The 20,242-nt window shown below is 38.1% G+C and overlaps 1 protein-coding gene across 1 annotated transcript in view; it reads left to right on the top strand.

The window, feature by feature from the left end:
- The window catches only part of bbs4.S (Bardet-Biedl syndrome 4 S homeolog), a 37,732-nt gene extending 17,750 nt beyond the window's left edge, over positions 1 to 19,982 (top strand). Inside the window, exons 11-19 of the mRNA XM_018255604.2 lie at positions 187 to 241; positions 2,821 to 2,889; positions 8,267 to 8,419; positions 14,735 to 14,906; positions 14,987 to 15,056; positions 16,064 to 16,202; positions 16,787 to 16,994; positions 17,151 to 17,297; positions 19,638 to 19,982. Coding sequence (XP_018111093.1) covers positions 187 to 241; positions 2,821 to 2,889; positions 8,267 to 8,419; positions 14,735 to 14,906; positions 14,987 to 15,056; positions 16,064 to 16,202; positions 16,787 to 16,994; positions 17,151 to 17,257 — 973 coding nt within the window. The 3' untranslated portion in view covers positions 17,258 to 17,297; positions 19,638 to 19,982. The remainder of the gene's footprint in view (positions 1 to 186; positions 242 to 2,820; positions 2,890 to 8,266; positions 8,420 to 14,734; positions 14,907 to 14,986; positions 15,057 to 16,063; positions 16,203 to 16,786; positions 16,995 to 17,150; positions 17,298 to 19,637) is intronic.
- Positions 19,983 to 20,242: the final 260 nt, after the last annotated feature.

Raw genomic sequence — 20,242 nt, 5'->3', positions numbered from 1 at the left:
CTTTGCTGTTTTAAAGTTTAATTTGTCTTGGTGTTATTTTTTAGTGGATTCATGAACTGCTACCAATTTTATCTGAAAGCACCAGAAGCTGATCCTACTAACCTGGGCATTTTTGTTTATCCTTGTTAGACAGTAGCATGTTTTTTCTTTAATATGGTTTTTTTTTTTTTTTTTTTTTTTTTAAAGGCTGTCTCCAGAAAACACTGAACTATTAACAACACTGGGATTGCTGTACCTGCAGGTCAGTGTTCTACGTTAATTGTTTTCTTCAAAGTATTTTCAATGTGGTATACCTGGATACTTATATTGTAGATCATACTCTATGTGGTTTGAATGGTAACCTACCCAAACATAACATAAGATATATAGTATAAAGTAACATAGTATATGCATAGCCCTTAGTATAGAAGCCCAAAACTACAGCAGCCCTGTGCTTTTTACATCTTGATCTTTCCTGTCCCTGTTGACAGTTCCACTGTCTTTGCTTGTGTTACCTTAAAGGAATTATTCAGTGTAAAAATAAAAACTAGGTAAATAGATAGGCTGTGCAAAATAAAAAATGTATCTAATATAGTTTGTTAGGCAAAAATGTAATGTATAAAGGCTGGAGTGACTGGATGTGTAACATAATAGCCAGAACGCTACTTCCTGCTTTTCAGCTCTCTTGGTTTACACTGACTGGTTACCCTGGTTACCAGGCAGTAACCAATCAGAGACTTGAGGGGGGCCACGTGGGTCATATCTGTTGCTTTTGAATCTGAGCTGAATGCTGAGGATCAATTGTAAACTCACTGAACAGAAATGTACCATGTGGCCCCCTTCAAGTCACTGACTAGCTCAGAATTATAGAGCAGAAAAGCAGGAAGTCGTGTTCTGGCTATTATGTTAGACATCCAGTCACTCCAGCCTTTATAAATTACATTTTTGGCTAACTAACTATATTAGAAACATTTTTTATTTTGCACAGCCTATTTACACAGTTTTTTATTTTCACACTGAACTGTCCTGCCATATAACGGCAGATTTAAGCTGTAATTCAGACCCTGTTGCTGATTCTGCCCCTGTATGGGCCCTAGCCAACTTCATCAAGACAAATATGTGGTTGCAAATTGACCAGATATCTTGGCACGTTTGAAAATCACATTGAACTCTGTTTTTCCTGCCAGGCCTGCACAGATGCCTTTTATGATCCAATTGTAGGGGGGGCTGTCCTTAATTATTTAAAATGACCATTTTATTTTTATGATTACCCAATGGCAATACTACTAAAAAAGTACATTATTTTGAAAATGGTTTATTTACATGAAGCAAGGTTTTATATATGAGATGTTTTATGCAATATATTTTTATAGAGACCTACATTGTTTGAGGGGTAGTTTTCCTTTAATAAAACCCCCCAGAATTCTAAGTAACACACTACAGGTTTTTTTAATTATTATTTTAATTGACACATATTATAATGGTAATTAAAATATCTCTTCTGGGCATCCTATTACTGCAAGCAAGTATAAAGTAGGGCAACATATGGCAGAGTTATGCCCATGCTGATGTTCTGACTCTCCTTTATAGCTAAAAGGATCTTGGGAGTTATAGTTAACACCTAGAAAACTTTATTAATTACTGTCATAAGACAATGTGAAATGACTTAAAAAAAGTAAAAAGCAGACCAAGAAAAGGAGAGGACATTGGAAAATATCTCTGAAAAATAGCATTTTGAAAATGATTTATGTATTTTATTGTTGTGGGTATATATTTTTATTACACAGTATTTTCTCCAACAAAAGTATTTTCTCTAGCCAAGTGGCATTATACATGGAATTGGCTGTAGGGTCATTGCCTGGCCAAATAATTGATTCTTATTTTCATACATGGGAGCATTTCAAACCATGTTCCTCTTGGATTTACAATAATTGGGGCACTGTTACTACTGGTGGTATATAATATGCATGTGGCTTAATGAGTAGATGTACAATAGAAGAATGCTGGGAGCCAAAATGTAGCATGGGATGCTAAGCACACGGAGTCTCGTGAAATTCTTGGTGGACTCTATCAATATGTCTCTTATGACATGCTGTTGTCACAGTGTGATGCTGAGAGCCACAATCAATGTTCCCTGTAAATTCCTTTTCGGCTTTGTGCGGAAATAATTTATTATTTACACCTTAGAGGGAACATTGGCCACGATATGTCATAAAATGGTGGGGACCACTTTTTGCCTTAGAAATTCTAGTACAATTTGTGTGTCAAATACTGCCATTCCAACCATGGAATAAAGGTGAGATTTGTAAATTGGGTGTGATCATAATAATTTTAACAGTGCATAGCGGCTTCCAGGGGACGCTCATAATTTTGTTGTACAGGGCCCCGTGATATCTGATGGCAGCCCTGGGCGCAACTATTGACTGCATCACTGCAGAAATCTGACTCTTTTAACTGCTTCAGACAGTAACCCAGTACACAACCCGATAGGGGTCATTGACCCACTGAAGTATTGAAAGTGTCATTTTGATTGAGTCCCCCCACAAAAGGATCAGTGATCTTTCATATCAGACAGGGAGTGTTAATTCCTTCTCTTTCCTGTACCTCAGAAACTTTCATCTATGTCAACCAATTGATTTTTTGCAAAATCTTGATAATCTTGATACCTCAGCCAGGTAATTAATGTGTGTTTCGTCTTTGGTGAAAAGTCATGGAAAGTTTTCATAAAATATAAAAAATACTGTTTTGAAAGGGAATAAAATATATTTTTTAGTTATATAAACTAACAGTTGATTGTCTCTATAGCTTCTTACTGCTTTTTATATTTTGCTTTTTTCATAGAATGGTTTGTTCCAGAAAGCATTTGAATACCTTGGAAATGCTCTCACATATGATCCTAGTAATTACAAGGTAAGATATTGTAATTTTAGTTATTTATAAACATGCTGCATTGATAGTGGTGGGTTTCTCAAAATATTTTAGATTTAGAAGATGGTAATGCCAGTGATAAAGGTTGGACTGGCTTTACTGTAGGACAAAAAGAGTATTTGGGACCCCACTACGGTTTTACAACGACTGTCCTATTTTGTTATTTTGTTAGATATTTGTAACTGTATTCCAACCTGTACAACAGTTATTATTGAACTACATCTCTTGGTATTTGGATGTTAGGGGCTGCAGAAAACACACGAAAATGCATTGGAAATATTTAAAACAAGACAATTCAGGATATTCTTATGCACATTGCCATTTGTAATAGTTCTGTTAAAAGAATATTCTGTTACAAATAACCTTGCAATCACCAGCAGCTCTTTTTCAGAAAACGAAATATTATCAAAGAATTAAACTAGAAATGGTAAATATTATGTTTTGGGCTTCTGTGAAAAACCCATTGGTGGCCAGGTTCTCCCATATAATTTAAAACACAAAATATGGATGGTCCGGGCCCCCCATAAAAGTTAAAAAAAACTTCTTTGGTGGCCAGCCCCCTAAACAAGTTAAAAAACCCATTGTGGCTAGGGTCCCCCCTACAGGGAAAAGAAACCCATTGGGAGTCGTGCGTAGTCCAAGATGGCCACACCTTGAGACCTCTCTGCAACAACCAATGACTTTTATGCTAACAGCCTAGGTATTCCCGACCAGCCGCTTACAGATTGTATCTCCCAGCGCCTGGGGCAAGCCAGCGTTCCCAGAGATCACGTAAGAAACGGACCACAACCGCTTCTACTCCACCCATGACTGTCATGCACTCTGTAATCAAGTACCTGATGAGGCTTAACAGAAGTGTGTCACCTGCCACAGATTCCACAATGGCATTGCAACAAAGTTTATTATTCCATAGTTAAACATCAGAATGTTCTGCACAGGCACAGCAAGTGCATTCTTTAGATAAGGTATTGCTAAACAAATTTAAAATACTGCTACAACATGAACTTGAATTAACAGTGACTAAAATCACAACTGACCTGACCAATCAAGTAGCGGAACTTGGGCACCATATTACAGAGGCAGAATCTAAGATAGATGATATTTATAACCATGAAGAGAATATTATAGCACTTCGAGCACAAATAAAAAAGGCACAAGACAGGATTAAGTACACTGACAATAGATCCAGACAGAATTATATACGGATTCTCGGCTTGCCCGGAAAGCATAACAGATCTCAAACTGAACTCAAAGGTCAAAAACAGGCAAAGGGCACGAACAGAAAATCAGACTAGAATCACACGCAGGAACTATCAGGAAATAGACCTACATTAGTCAATGAGTCAGTGCAGTGTAAGGGGTTTTATAGCCAGACTGTTGGCTTACACAGATCACCTGTGGCCAGACTGGAAACAGGTGAACCAAGCCATGCTTACTAACAATTACCAAGCACAGCCATAGGAGTGAACCAGGGCCTTAGCTGTCTGCTCGCATAGAGCAGTGGTAATGCAGACAGCACCGGAACATCAGGACCCCTGGTTCAACTACAGGCAGGTTGTTACACAAAATTACCCTATACCACCCCCCCCCCCTAAATATAAGGTGGGCCTAGGTCTATCTAAATGCTTATTTTACTATAAAGCCACCCAGTTATCTCAAATTTTAACATTACATTCTAAAGAAGATAGCCTTCACTGGGTTTCTCTGGAAGCAACATTTACATATCCATATTCCCCTGCGACACTGATCTGGTGCCCTCCTGCATTGATGCCTGAAGATGCCAGTATGTGCTTACAACTTACATTGAAAATATGTAATGCTTTACATAAAAAGCTGGGTCTACACTCTCCTAGTACTCCTGCTATACCCATACTACATAATCCACTATTCACCCCGGGTCTCCTAACACCTCTATGTAAGTGGTGGACAAGTCAAAATATATGTGCAATAGGCCAGTATACTTCCACCCAGCTTATAGAAAAATATTCTATTCTAGCTAAAAGATTCAGACTGTAGCAGATCCTGCACTTTATACAGTCTCAGTGAAGCTTGGCTAGTGATATGGATAAACCAGAAACATCCTTTGAGGGTCTGTGCCTTCAGTCCTCAAGATTACGAAAGTCAGTATCCTATCTCTATAGCGGCTTTTTTGAGAGGCATCCCCACCGACAATATTATCATATGTGTCAGCATGGCACAAAGACCTGAATTGGGAGTTGGCCCAAGAGGTCTGGGAACATGCCTGGCACACAGTTTAAAAGTCCTCCAATAATGTCTGATTACAGGAGACTACGTATAAGGTTATTTTTAGATAGTAGATAGTGCCAGCACAAATAGCAAAGTTTGCACCTTCAGTTATCCCAAGTGTTTTAGAGGTTGCGGTGAAAAAGGCACAATGTATCATATACGGTGGACATATCATGAGGATCTATAACATGATAGACTCAATATTTGAAGTCTCAGTCCCTAAAGATCCCAGAACTGTACTGTTAGGTAAAAAACCAGAGGGACTAAATAACACTCAATTTCGCTTGTTTACCACCATTATGACAGAGCCAAACGAACTCTAGCAATGGCTTGGAAATGGAAACAAATTCCAATAGATCCAGTTAAGGCAAGAATAGACTGGATATTGTCTCAGGAAAATTTATCAGCATATTACTTGACTCTCGCAAGAAATTTTGACTAATCTGACCCCTGCATTATGTACAGATATGGGACTAATGTGCCCAACTCCTTTATTTTCTATAGAGACAAATTAGATGTTTAATGAATAGGCAGTTTGGATGCCTTATTAATATATTCATTTGAGATTACCCTGCGTTTCTAATATTTTAAAAAGTATATTAAAGGAGAAATAAAGCCTCCATAGTATAATTTAACTTTATTCACTCTCCCTAAAGCCTACATCTCTAATCTTTAAAGGGGACCTGTCATCCTAAGAAATAATTCCAAATTATTTTCTATCAAGTTAGTTGAGCAAAATAAACTTTACTTACACTATATTTATTATTTATTATTATTATATATTTTTGTGTTTCCTTCAGTCTTGGAATTAAACAATCACAGCACGAAGGCAGGAGCCATTTTGTGGAAACTGTTATTAAGACAAATTGTGTATCACCTCAAAATCTTGTGTATGCACCAGAATGGGGAACCTAATGCCCATGCCCAGTGCCCTATACAATTATAGAGAGTAAGGAGGGAAGGGTCAATGTGAGAAGCGCAGTGATATTTATCCTCCTGAGGCAAAAAGGTTGGGAAGATAATATTTGATTGACAGCTCAGATATTTAAATACCTTTATAACAGGTATGGATGTGTTTTTTTTTTAACAGGTTTCTTTTTATTGAGTTTCAAACAAGAAAAAAAAGAAAAGGGGTACAGCATCTTCACACTATTTCTTTACAATCATTCATAAAATTAGCCAGCAATACATCAGTATAGATTGTCTCCTAAGTATATGTCACACCATGTTTCCCACACTTTCTGGAATTTAGATGAGCATCCCCTTGCTTCATGTAAGCATTTTATTTACATATAGGTATGGATGTTTAATTTGCAAAGGACTTTCATTATACAGCTATTTATGTGTAGGTGACAGGTTCACTTTAATACGGGCAATGCACTACTGCCCTCTCCTCCCCCTCCATTCTTATTGTTGCTTGTTAGCATGCACATTGGCTCTCCTCTGCTTCCCTGAATGCTTTGGAACTTGCATATTAACAGGAAATACTCTGCCCAAGATTTTGGCTGGCAGCAGAGAATAGGTTTTGGCACCTTGGCACTACTAATATATGAACTTTATTCCAGTTCAGTTTTTTTTTTCTTACTGCATATTTATCTGTACTCAAAACAGCTTAGTAACAGTCTGATAATACAGCTTATTGCAATGGCAAAACTAACTTGAATATGACAAAGGTGCACAGTGAAGAGCATAAACAGGTAGCGTTGCCAGAGTATAAGAGTGCATGATGTGTCTAAAATAATTAGTAGGTTTAGTACACAAAAGGCACATCATGTATCTGACACAATGAGAAACACAGAACTTGAATGGGCATTGTCAAATTTTATTTAGTTCAGATGGGAACTCCACATAGTTAATAGGAAAAATTACATTTTGAATAATGAAAATAAAAATGTTCTAAGCAACTCTAAAAAATCACTGAATTAGTTAAATGTATGTATACTAAGGTTCAAACAAAGCAGTTTTTTGCATTTGTTTTTCTCATTATTATTTGCCTTGCATGTCATGATTAACAGAACAGACTTGTGAAGAAAAACAGTCACATACTGCTTTCCTTAACTGACATTTAAAATCATTGAATCACAATTAATGTATATTTGTAAGTTGTTTAGAATCACTTTGTTTTTTTATTTTTATAATTTGGGAATTTTTTCCCAAGAAGATTTTTACTGAATTTCCAAACAAAACAAAGTTGCAAAGTCAGTAAAAACACTGCAGAATGTAGACTGATAATGTCAAATAAGATCCATGATAACAGGCCAAGCATCACTGGAGAATTGATCTTTTATTGTAGAAGCCATGTTAAACCATGTAATATGTATATAATATATCCCTGCTGTACAGCTAAACACGTGATGTGGCTCCATAGGAAGACATGTTTGCTGGACAAATTTATATAAAATGGTAATGTCTTTAAATGCCTTGCAGCTCCACCTCCAGATAGACGGTCTGCAGTAGAACACCCCATATATATATATATATATATATATATATATATATATATATATATATATATATATATATATATATATATATATATATATATATATATATATATATATATATATTATCTATTCATTGACTGATGTTTCTGTTGATGCAGCCATTCCTGTATATATATATTAAAGACTGCTATAGTTTATATAAACTATATAAGCTGTGTAGCCATGGGGGCAGCCATTCAAAGCTGCAAAAGGAGAAAAGGCACAGGATTCGCAACAGATAAGCTCTGTAGTATACAATGGGATTCTTCAGAACTTATGTTATCTACTTTGTAACATGCGCTTGAATGGCTGCCCTCATGACTACACAGCAGCTTGCTTATATAAAATATAGTTGTGTTTCTTAAGCAAACACAGCAGTTTTAGCAGTGCAGGGCAACAGTACATGTACATTCCTTCAAAACACTTTCAGTTTTTGTTGTTACTTTTCCTTTAATAGAAATTTGGGAGTATAAATAATTTAATTGTTCAGACTAGATAAATGGTATATTGCTCTCAAATTGACATCGGCCTGCAATTATGTTAATGTGTATTTTTAAAATGCCCAGATTGTGTATTATGCATTAGATGACTGTGATGGGTTTGACTGCATAAAGCATTGTTTGTTTTAGGGCATCTTAGCAGCAGGCTGTATGATGCAGTCCCACGGAGATTATGATGTAGCCCTCAGCAAGTACAGAGTTGCAGCATCCAGTGTCCCTGAAAGCTCCCCTTTGTGGAATAACATTGGCATGTGTTTTTATGGGAAAAAGAAGTATGTGGCTGTAAGTATGCTCTTATGATTTTGTATTTACCTTCTTTTATAATTGAGAACAGAGGTCTTCAGACTTTTTGGCTTCAGGTCCTAATTTGCAGATGGGCATTTCCTTCAAAGCCCCCGTAACAAGATGTTGAATATATAAAAGTCATGGTTGTAGCAGGCACTCCCTTGTTAGGGAAATTTCCAAGATAGTAAATATGGATTGACCCATAAATTATACATTAAGTGGCGATCACACCAGATGCCCTTCCACTGCTTTGCAAACCACTGACCTTATAATAAAAAGATATTCAATAACAAAATATCTTCAGCACTAGGCACAATATTAGTGAAGCTCTTCAAAGTACTCTCTCTGCCAGAAAATATAGGGCACGGTAACAAAATGAAGACGGTACCTGCAATTTCCGAACGGGATGCTCACAACTTTATGTACAGGTATGGGACCTGTTATCCAGAATGCTCAGGATCTGCGGTTTTCCTCTTAATGGATCTTTTAGTAATCTGGATCTTCATACCTTACGTCTACTAGAAAATCATGTAAACAGTAAATAAACCCAATAGTCTGGTTTTGTTTCCAACACAGATTAATTCTACCTTAGTCTGGATCAATAATTTTCAAATAATTTTTAAACTTTGTATTATTTGAATAAAACGGAGTCTATGGGAGACAGCCTTTCCGTAATTTGGAACTTTATGGATAGCGGGTTTCCGGATAAAGGATCCCTCACACATACTGTACATCAATGGGCAGATTTATCAAAGGTCAAATTTCATCACAGTGAGAGCAGTGAGGTTGTGGAATGCGCTGCCGGATTATGTTGTGATGGCTGATTCTGTTAATGCTTTTAAAAGTGGCTTGGATGATTTCCTGGACAAGCATAATATCCAAGGCTATTGTGATACTAAAATCTATAGTTATGGGCAGATTTATATTTTTTTCCACTATAATAAATTAGAATAAACTCACAAGTCGAACGTTATTTAAGAAAAAAACTAGAATGTCTAGCATTTGATGGAATAGCTCCGTCTCAAAAATTTAAATTGAATTTGAATCGAGTTTTCCCTCCGAAAAAAAAACCTATAGTGTCATATACAACATTAACATATTCAAATGGCTCAATCGACCTCTGCCAATGACTTGTAAATGAACTGGGTAGGTTTTTTTCGAATCAGAACTGTTTCCATGGTCGAGGTGTGATAAATCTCACATTAAGATTCAAATGTGTGAATTTTGACACCAAAGAAAATTTTGAAAATCTAATTTACTATTCAGCCCTTCATAAATCTGCCCCAAATGTTTCTGGACTTTACAATTTTCTGTTGCTGTCTCTCTCTTGTTGTGCTCAAAATATCTGAGACTGGTTGTCCGGTATGTGGTGAATGCACTCAATAGTAAAATCAAGGTCCCAATGTGACACATTTAGTTACATTCAGGGTCGGACTGGGGGGCCCGGGGCCCACCGGGACTAATGTCCAGGGCTCCCTCCGACCCCCGTCCCCCTACTATGATGCACAGAGCGTGCAAGGCATCGTTGCGCCTGCGTGAAGGCGCCACTGGGCGCTCCTAAATGAATAGGATCCGCAGAGTGGACTGGCATGGCGGGGGTCCATTAAAGGTCGGGCCCACCGCGCCAGTCCGACACTGGTTACATTGAGTAGGAGAAACAACTGCAGTTCCATCCTAAAGTGCTGGCTCTTTCTGAAAGCACATGACCAGGCAAAATGGCCTGAGATGGCTGCCTTCACACCAATATTACAAATTAAAAAAATACACTTTCTGGTTCAGGAATAAAATTTTATATTGTAGAGTGAATTATTTGCAGAGTAAACAGTTCAATTTAGAAATAAAAACAACATAATAAAAATCGTGACAGAATCCCTTTAAAATTGCATATATTGAGGAGCCGTTTAGCAGCTAGAGCAGCTAGAGCAAGAGCTATTGCAGTATTCCCTGCTTAAAGACATGATAGCCTCAGGATTACACCCCAGCAGAAGAAATGTATATTTCATTCAGAATAATTAACATGTGCACCCACCTAAGCAAGTACGTCTTGTAATAACGATCTGTACAACGTGAACTGACTTTGCTTGCTTCAAGGCTTATTTTCCCCTTGAATAATTCATCATGGGCTCAAGTACTTTCACACTGAGGAATGACTTGCGCCAATGCACATTTAAATAGATTCATAATTAACAAAATAAGGGGCTTGTGGTATTTGTTTTTAAAGAGCTACATGCCAGATGAAAGTATGATCTAAAACAGCACTGCTCTATTATTTCCCTGTATTGGGCCAATTAGCTGACATAATATATACTTATGAGCCACTGCAAACATGATCTTGGTTAGAGCTTCTAGGTGAAAACTCAAAATCAATATCCATTTGCAGGGCAGTTGCCATTAGGTTGTGCCATATTTAGATTAGGTTTTAACCCTGTCAGTGTTACAAATTCTTTGGACTCCATTCAATATTACTTTGCATACAAGCAGAGTTAATAAGTGCATTTATTTATTGTATTTGCATTATAATTGCATGTTACTGCAGCATGTTACTTATTAAGGAGTGCAGTCTATTTAGCTGTACAGTCCTACTTGTCCTAGGGCATTGCTAGCCAAAGAGAGCTGCACACCAAAGCTAGATGAGTTTTAAAGGTACCTCAATACTTTGCAATGCAGCCGTTCACTGTGATCATCCCCTTAACATCTGTTCCCCCCACCCACATGCTGCCCTTGCCAGAGCTGGCAGCATCAGACAGACCCACTGTGGTAAAAACTAAAGCATTATAAGCAGTACACTTGTGTGTTATTTAACAAAAAGATCAGCCAATGTGGTTCACACACTAGGGCCATTGTCATGAGCTCAAACCATAAGAGTAACAACAGTCCTGTTTCACTTTTTTTGAGAGCCCTCTTCTTATTTTGCTTTATTTTGTACCAGAACTAGGTATGTACAGGTAATACCCTATCAGTGGGCACAGATTTTTTATTATACATTATTTGGTACTATATAAATACATGTTAATAATAATAATACCCTACTCGCTCAGTCAAGGCTGGATTTAAAAATTATGTACCCCTAGGCTACCCGGCTGCACGCATCCCCACCTCACTCCCGCACTCACCCCCAGCTGTTAGCATCACCCTCAAACCACTGCAGCAACTGCTCAAATGTGAATAAAAATGGCTCATGATTGTCTTGAAAAGTAATGGGGAATGTCCGGTACCTTCAGGCATTTTATTAACACATACAGACTTCCTGTTTAATGGAGAAAAAAAAAGATGTACTTTCATTAATGGTCAGTCCACACGAGCATATTCGGGGAGATTTAGTTGCCTGGCGTCTAATCGCCTCTTCTTCTGGGCGGCAATCTCCCGGATCTGCCTTCGCGTGTCTTCCGGTCCGCTATAATGAAAAGTCACCTGCGCTAAAGCACACGCGGCGCTTCATTTTCCGAAGTCGCCCGGAGTTGCAACTTCGGGCAACTTTGAAAAACGAAGCGCTGCGTGTGCTTTAGCGCAGGATACTTTTCATTATAGCAGATGGAAAGACACGCAAAGGGAGTTAAGGGAGATTGTCGCCCAGAAGAAGAGGCGATTAGTCGCCAGATGACTAAATCTCCCTGAATCTGCTCATGTGGACTGACCCTTATTCTAAAAGATTTTACATATGGTAAGAAACCATGGAAAGTGATGAGAAATCTGTACCATCAGCAAATATACACATATATAAAACGCTACATGCAATTATTTTATTATATTTAACTTCAAAAGTATCTGGGGGAACATTCAAATTGGAAAGTGATCCATAGGACTACCTTGCTAATTGCTAATAGTAAGGATGCATCAAATACACTATTTGAGGATTCGGTCGAATACCAAACTGAATCTGAACCATAATTTGCATATGTAAATTACAGAAATGTAGGGGAAAGAGACCCATGCTCACAATGTGCTGTTCAAATTTTTTTGACTTCCTTTTTTTTTTGTGACATCACATGAATCTTTGGATTCGATTTGGCCAGGCACTTGGATTTATCTGAATCCGAACGCTGCTGAAAAAGGCTGAATTCCGAACTGAATCCGGAGTCGGGTGCATCCCTAGTTTTTAGGACTTTACCCTCAAAAACAAAATTACTTAGTGCTAGGGTTGCAGCGAATCCACTATTTTGGATTCGGCAAAACCCCCAAATCCTTTGCGAGAGATTTGGCCGAATACGAAACCAAATCGGAAACCTAATTTGCATATGCAAATTTAGGAGTGGGAAGGGGAAAACTGTTTTTACTTCCTTACGCAATTTCCCTCCCTGCCCCTAATTTACATATGCACATTAGAATTTGGATTCGGTTCCGCTAGGCAGAAGGATTTGTCCGAATCCTGGAATCCCGAATCAAATCCTGGATTCGGTGCATCCCTACTTGGTACTGAAAACCACTGTAAGAGCCCCCACGTAATGTTCTCTCCTTCCTTGTTCTAAGACTTTCTTTATAAATGTATTGTTAGGGTTAATCTCATCAATCGGAAAAGTGGGTAATCGGCTGGTACTGGTAAACCGTGAGCTGTTCCTTTAAAGGACCAGTAACATCAAATTTTTTTTTCCCAAAATTCGTTAGTATAGAACGAAAAATAAACACCAAGGCAAATAAAACTTTTAAATTGCAAAGCCTTTATTAAGAGATAACTTACCAAAACTCCACTTCCGCTCCTCTTCTAAAACGGCGAAAGGGCGACCATCCATGCAGCGGTATTCGATTTCTTCTCCCTGGCTATTCTAGTGACAGTATGTGAAGGAGGCTGAGGTCCGCTCTGCAGTACTTCCCCCTATTCCCAGCAGCAGCAGCAGCAGCAGATACTCGGAGAGCCGAACCACAGGCATACAAGGGATGGATACGGCTGTCTAATGCTGATCAATGCGCCCAGTTCGCCTACACGGAATGAAATGGAACTTTAATTATTATTTAGCAGGTCGGCCCGATCATTGTGCGAGACCTGGGTGTTCTGGGGCACAGACTCGGGAGTTGCACTTGGTGGCTGGCTGATAGGCATTAGAAAGCTGCTTTTCAATGAGTAAGGCAGGAGGGGAGACACGGGTGGGCTGTAGACTGACTAAAATGAACCCCTTGTGTTGGGGCCTGTAATGCACACATGTCTGGAGATCTGATATAGAGGTTGCAGAGATTGTGCTCTGACGCAAGGCATGGACAGGCTGACAGTCGGGATCTGAGCTAATAGGGTGATAGCTCGTAGTAAATACTTGTAAAAAAAAACAAGTGCCAGGTCTCCACCCCAAGCACACGTGATGCGCAGATAGTCCTGCAGGCAGCTTCCACCTCTGCTGCAGTCTCTCCACTCTCTCTCAAGCCAGCCTCACTCGACTGCCTCCTTCTGCTCTCCTCTCTCTCACAGTGGAGTTTTGGTAAGTAGTCTCTTAATAAAGACTTTGCAATATAAAAGTTTTATTTGCCTTGGTGTTTATTTTTCGTTCTATACTAACGAATTTTGGAAAAAAAAATTTGATGTTACTGTTCCTTTAAGAGAGAGAGAGAGGTTTTTTTTCTGTCTGCTCTCCCAAATGACTGCAAATTCTGCCCCCTGTGTCCTTAAAGGGATACTGTCATGGGAAAAAAAAAATTTTTTCAAAATGAATCAGTTAATAGTGCTGCTCCAGCAGAATTCTGCACTGAAATCCATTTCTCAAAAGAGCAAACAGATTTTTTTGTATTCAGTTTTGAAATCTGACATGGGGCTAGACATATTGTCAATTTCCCAGCTGCCCCAAGTCATGTGACTTGTGCTCTGATAAACTTCAATCACTCTTTTTACTGCTGTACTGCAAGTTAGAGTGATATCACCTCCTCCCTTTTTCCCCCTAACAGCCAAAACAAAGAACAATGGGAAGGTAACCAGATAGCAGCTCCCTAAAAAAAGATAACAGCTGCCTGGCATAATGTTATCTGTTAACCACTATTTTCCTGTGCCATATAGCCTTTTTTCAATTTCCGCCATTGCTACTCAGCAGCTTGTTTATATGAACTATAGTAGTGTTTATGCAGTAAACACATCAGTTTTACCAGTGCAGGGCAACACTACATTATATTTTCTTTACTTTAAAACACTTCAATTTTTTGGTGTTACTGTTCCTTTAAAATGGCTACTTGTAAAGAAAAACATCTGCTTTAATTGAGTACGATTGACATCATTTCTTTTTAACTTCACTTTTTCCTCTAATAATCTGATATCGGTAAGCTCTTGCATTCTCGGACTTTCATGTTCTGCCAGAGGGACTTCTTTCATTTTCATGATGATTGCTTTCTCATTTGCAGGCTATTAGTTGTCTTAAGCGTGCACTTTATCTCTCCCCATTTGACTGGAGAGTTCTCTATAATCTGGGTCTAGTCCATCTCAGCATGCAACAGTATGCCTCGGCTTTCCACTTCCTAAGTGCAGCCATCTCTCTTCACCATGGCAATGCTGGCCTATACATGCTGCTGGCGGGTAAGTAGCATACAAACCACAATTCTAACCTTTGTCACAAATAATCTAAACACTAATTATTATGATATTGTTCTCCTTAGTGGCACTCACATATCTGGATGATATTGAAAATGCCAAGAGCTCATATCAGCAGGCAGCAAATCTTGATCAGTGAGTTCCAAACCGTATCTGACTATACCCCATCTGTTTTTTTTGTGAATACTGAAAACAATCTCCTCTTACTTTGTTTCTACAATTCTTTGTGCATTCTTTAGTTGTTGGCTTCTGCTCAGTACATCTAATGCCAATAGCTGGTTCTGTCTGTGTGGTCTCTGTTTCCTTGAGCTATGAACATATGGAGAACATACATGTATTTACACTATTAAGTGCAAGCATAAGTGCATATAGACACTAATACATTCACAGTTTTGTATGAAGTGATTTTATGCATCTCACAATATTACACAACCTCAGTATTAATTATGACATGCACCAATTACTAGAAAAGTGTTAGCAAAACATAAACAAGGAGCAGTAAAACCAATAAAATGAAAGTTTTTTTTTTAAAGGAAACATAATATAATGTACTGTTCCCATACACTGGCAAAACTGTTGTGTTTGCTTAGAAAAACAACTATAGTTTATTTAAATAAGATGCTGTGTAGGCATGTGGGCAGCTATTCAAGCACAGGATACACAGTAGATAACAGATAAGTTCTGAAGGAATCCCATTGTATGGTAAAGAGCGTATCTGTTATCTGCTGTGTAACCTGTGACTTTTCTCCTTTTTACACTTTTAATGGCTGCCCCCATGCCAGCTTGTTTATATAAACTGTAGTAGAGTTTCTGAAGCAAACACACCAGTTGTACCAGTGCAGCACAATAGTATATATATATTATATATAATATTATATTTTCATTACTTTAGGACACTTTCATTTTTTGGTGTTACTGTTCCTTTAATTTGCTTTGAATAGCAGTTTCTCTCTACTTTAACAAAGTGTTAAAAAACAGTAAAAAAGCCCATCTCTAACACAAAACCACGTTTAGAGCTCTTTATTTATTTCCCATTGACACTGTACAGTATTAAGCTCTCTCTTCCTGATTTCTTGGAATTCTGATCTACTGATTTCCCTGGCTTGTATTGATTACCTGCTATTTATCTCCCTTTGTCCCAGGACAGATCCCTTGGTGAATCTGAATTTTGCAGTCCTGCTGTACAACCAAGGAGACAAGAAAGGAGCTTTGAATCAATACCAGGAGCTTGAGCGCAAAGTCACTTCTCTCAGAGAGACTGCCACGGAGTTTGACGCTGAGGTAAAGGAACATGGTGCAAAGTACACGTATAAGAATGTATATATTGTTGACCGTTCTCACTAGTGATGTGCGGGCTGGCCCAAAAAACCATGGGTATGCCAGCTTCTTATTGCAGCAGCTTCTATTACTTATAGGCACTCACCTGTCCTGCCCCCTTTCATGATATCAGAGATGGACGGGTCTGGCACGGGTGTATAAATGGAAGTGGTGGGTGGGTTTGGGACAGGTGCGGATTGGGAGTGGGCGGGTTTGCGTCAAGTGTGGGTCGACTTTTTGTTGACTTGTACATAACTAGTCCTCACGCAAACCTCTTATGTAGTTGCAGGTACTGGGTTAAAACATTGTATACAACAGTTCAAAAGGAGCACATTCCATCTTTAGTAAATCATAATTCTTTAATGATCATATATGCATATCCAACGTTTTGGTCCACAGTAGTGCCTTTAACATAATATATCATATATGTATTATTGCAACATACAGTAAAACTAGCAACAATGCACCAGCATAGGTTTCTGTAGGTTTTTGGTGATTCTTTGAATGGTAATGATTCTCTTTATTTCTCTCTTGATATCTGACATTAGATGGTGGACATGGCTCAGAAGTTGGGTGCTGCTCTGCAGGTTGGGGAGAGCCTAGTATGGACTAGGCAAACCAAAGACTCAAAAGGGAAACCGAGAGGAGCAGGAAAAGGCCATGAGGCTGAGCAGGCTCCATTGGGGTCTAATCAGGCTCTGGGAAGAGCAATGTCCTCAGCAGCTGGATATAGCAAGGCTGGTGGCCTATCTTCAGGTGAGAGATGATGAAGTAACATGTCTTTCTTGTTAGGCAAGACAGAGGAGCGGCACATTTTAGCCAAGAGGTGGTATCTGTATTGCTATCAAAACAATTGCTTGACCTAAAAATACTGTACTGATTGACAGACAGTATGTTTTATGTGTTTTTAAGGAACAAGCGCCACTACAGTCTCCAAACATCCCTCTCTGCCACTTGAGCCAGAAGATCCATCACATACGAGAACTGCTGCTCCAGACTACAGGAGAGGTCACAGCTAACTACCTGTCTGATATATAATGCCAAGGCTGAACTTGGAATGTAAGTTCTGCTGGGCTGTGTAGAGACAGCTTTCCGTCAGTCCATGTGAGATTCTGTACACCTACATCCACATAAAGAATTAGTGGAGATGTCCAGTGAAAACAGTAGGGAATATTTAGAGGAATAGAAAAGCTATTCTCAGGTGAATACCAATGCTACTCCTAATGATTTGGTATTTGATAAAAGATCTAATAGTTGCTCAAGGAGAACACAAAAATAGTTATTGAAATGTTCTGAAGGACTTGTGCTGCAGCATTACAGTGCATATAGCTACCTTTTGTACAGACAATAAGATCTGGTATTGTTGTGTTTATGCTTGTGTAGCCCCTCACTCCAGAGGGCCCTCTAAGCATTTCTTACTAAAGGACTGTTTAGTTGCAAATCACTTAATCATCATGTGAATGTATGTATTCAAGTCAGACCTCTTATTAGCACATTAGTACCAAACTAAAGCAATCTGAGGCTACATTTTGTGTGAACAAATATTGTGATTACATTAAGTTGAATGTATTATTATTTTTATCAGCCAGTTCAACAGGTCTTCTTCCTCAGGCATGAACGAAGCCCGAAATTATTTTAAGCAGGACCTTACAATTCATTCATTTTAGCCAGTTTACATTGAAAAACATTTGTTTTTTACAGTTCAGTTCTATTTGCATGCACTGGTATACAGACCTATATAAGTCAGATATCAAATACAGTCAAGATATGAATTGAGTCACAGTATTACATCCTTGTATACACTAATTCACTGTACTTGATAACAGTATAGATTAAGTGGGCAGGCTCATTTGCAGTGTGATATGGCAGAATAAGATTTGCAAGATCTATTCCTAAACAATTGTAATTGGAAAGAAATGATTTATTATTTTCTAAAATCTCAATATTCCTCTGTTAAAATAGAAGAGAATTGTGTATTGAAGGGAAGCTTATATACTTCCATGTATAAAACAAAAATGTTTATACATATATCCCTGGGGGGACGACATTGCCTACCGTTTGGAAGCCAATGGGAGCCATCACCCACACATAAAAAGCTCTATAATTAAATTCCTTCGCCAATTAAACATGAAACCCAAAATCCTTTTTTTAAATCAAAACATTCATACCTGTTATATTTAAAATATAGAAATATATTTAAAAATCTGAGCTGTCAATCATATATTGCCTGCCCAGCCTCTATGCTTCAGATCTAGTACTTTCACTTTTCATTAGCACTTTAGTCACTGCCCTTCTCACATTCTCCCTTCCTGCTCATTATAATTATGTAGCTTGGGCATGGACAATAAGTCCCCTGTTCGGGTACATACACAAGATTTTGGGGTTATACAAAACTTGACTTAAGGGAGAAATAAAGTTTAATTAAAGAATATGCTAGAAATGTTGTACATTATGTTTTGGGCTTTTGTACCGGCCCATGGCAACCACAGCCCTTTAGCAGGGAAGATCTGTGTCTCTAAAGATGTCCCATTATTTCCCATCTTCCTTTTTGCTGATTCACTGCACATGCTCTGTGCTGCTGTCACTTACTGAGCTTAGAGGCCTACTCACTGTGTACAGTACACACAGAGTATAAATGTCACAATATAAGGCTGATTAGTAATTAATACAGATAATTACTGCATGGCAGCACATAAACCAGTGCATCTAGCATCAGAATTGAATAATCAGCCTTGTAGCATCAGCTTATATTACAGGCCTATGTTACAGGCCAACCTCATTTTCTGCTTCATAATTTGCAACGGTCCCTAAGCTTAGCTTCTCAACAGCTGTTCAGAGCAAACTGAGCATGCGAATGTCGCAAACCCTTTCCAAGATGGTGACCCCCTGTGACAAGTTTGAAGTCCTGGATCATTGCTGCTATTGAGAAGCTGAATCTGTAGGCTGGTGTAATAAGTTCAGTATATAAAATATGACATTTGTAGCTACAATCATTTTTAGGGTTTAGTTTCCCTTTAAAGGAGACATAAAGGTTATAACTAAGTAAGCTTTATCAGAAAGGTCTATATAAATAAACCAATAAATCCTCATCTGTGTCAAGAGAAACACCACATTTCTTTACCACTGTTGTGTGCACATTGGCTTCTGTATCAGACTTCCTTATTTTAGCTTAAACCTCCAGGGCACAGGCTTGAGCATGCTCAGTTTGCTTAATAACGTAACTAGGATATATGTAAGAATATATGTTATAGGATATTCATGGCTCTTAGCGGTATACATATTAAAGTTATTGGTATATCATATGGAATTTGCCAATCTCTTTAAAATACAAGTATACATATACAAGATTGTATTTTTTGTCCTTAACAGTTGAAAATAATATATATAGCATTTTAACAGATTTATTCATGCTGGTGAAAACATATTGAAACCTGAGCACGGATTTGTCAGCTGAATATAAAACCTAGTTGGGCAGCGGATTTATGTCAGGAGAACTAGCAATAAGTACAGACGCTGCATAACTTTAATAGAACTGGAACCTTCTGGGCTGGATGAGAAGACTAAGTGAGTAGAAAGTATTCAGTGTCAGACTCTTTTCATTGTACTTTGCGTTTTTGGTGGCTCTACATATTTCACCATGGGGTTTGTTTGGACTATTTATAACCTTAAAACCTTGCAACTGAACTGAAAACATTAACAGAAAACCAGTGGTAAATTGCTAATAAAATGTTTTATCTGCACCTATTTTATTTATAATGTAGACATTTTTCACTTTAGTGAGTTGTTGTATTTGTTAGCATTGTAGTGTCGGGCAACAGCTTTATTTAATGGTCCCAACACACAGGCTAATCCAATTCTTCAGTTTTCAGACTGTTATTAGTATTACACATCAACAGTTGTGTTCAGAATAAAAGCAGTGTGTTTAAAAAAAGAAAGTGAATAAAGCTGAAAATTCTTATACCTTTTATCCACGCAAATGCATTGGGAACACTGCACATTCTATT

This window comes from Xenopus laevis, chromosome 3S (genome assembly GCF_017654675.1).
Source record: "Xenopus laevis strain J_2021 chromosome 3S, Xenopus_laevis_v10.1, whole genome shotgun sequence".
In the NCBI taxonomy this organism is placed as follows: Eukaryota; Metazoa; Chordata; class Amphibia; order Anura; family Pipidae; genus Xenopus; species Xenopus laevis.
The sequence above is the reverse complement of the archived record's forward strand: the minus strand, read 5'-3'. Positions and strand labels throughout refer to the sequence as shown.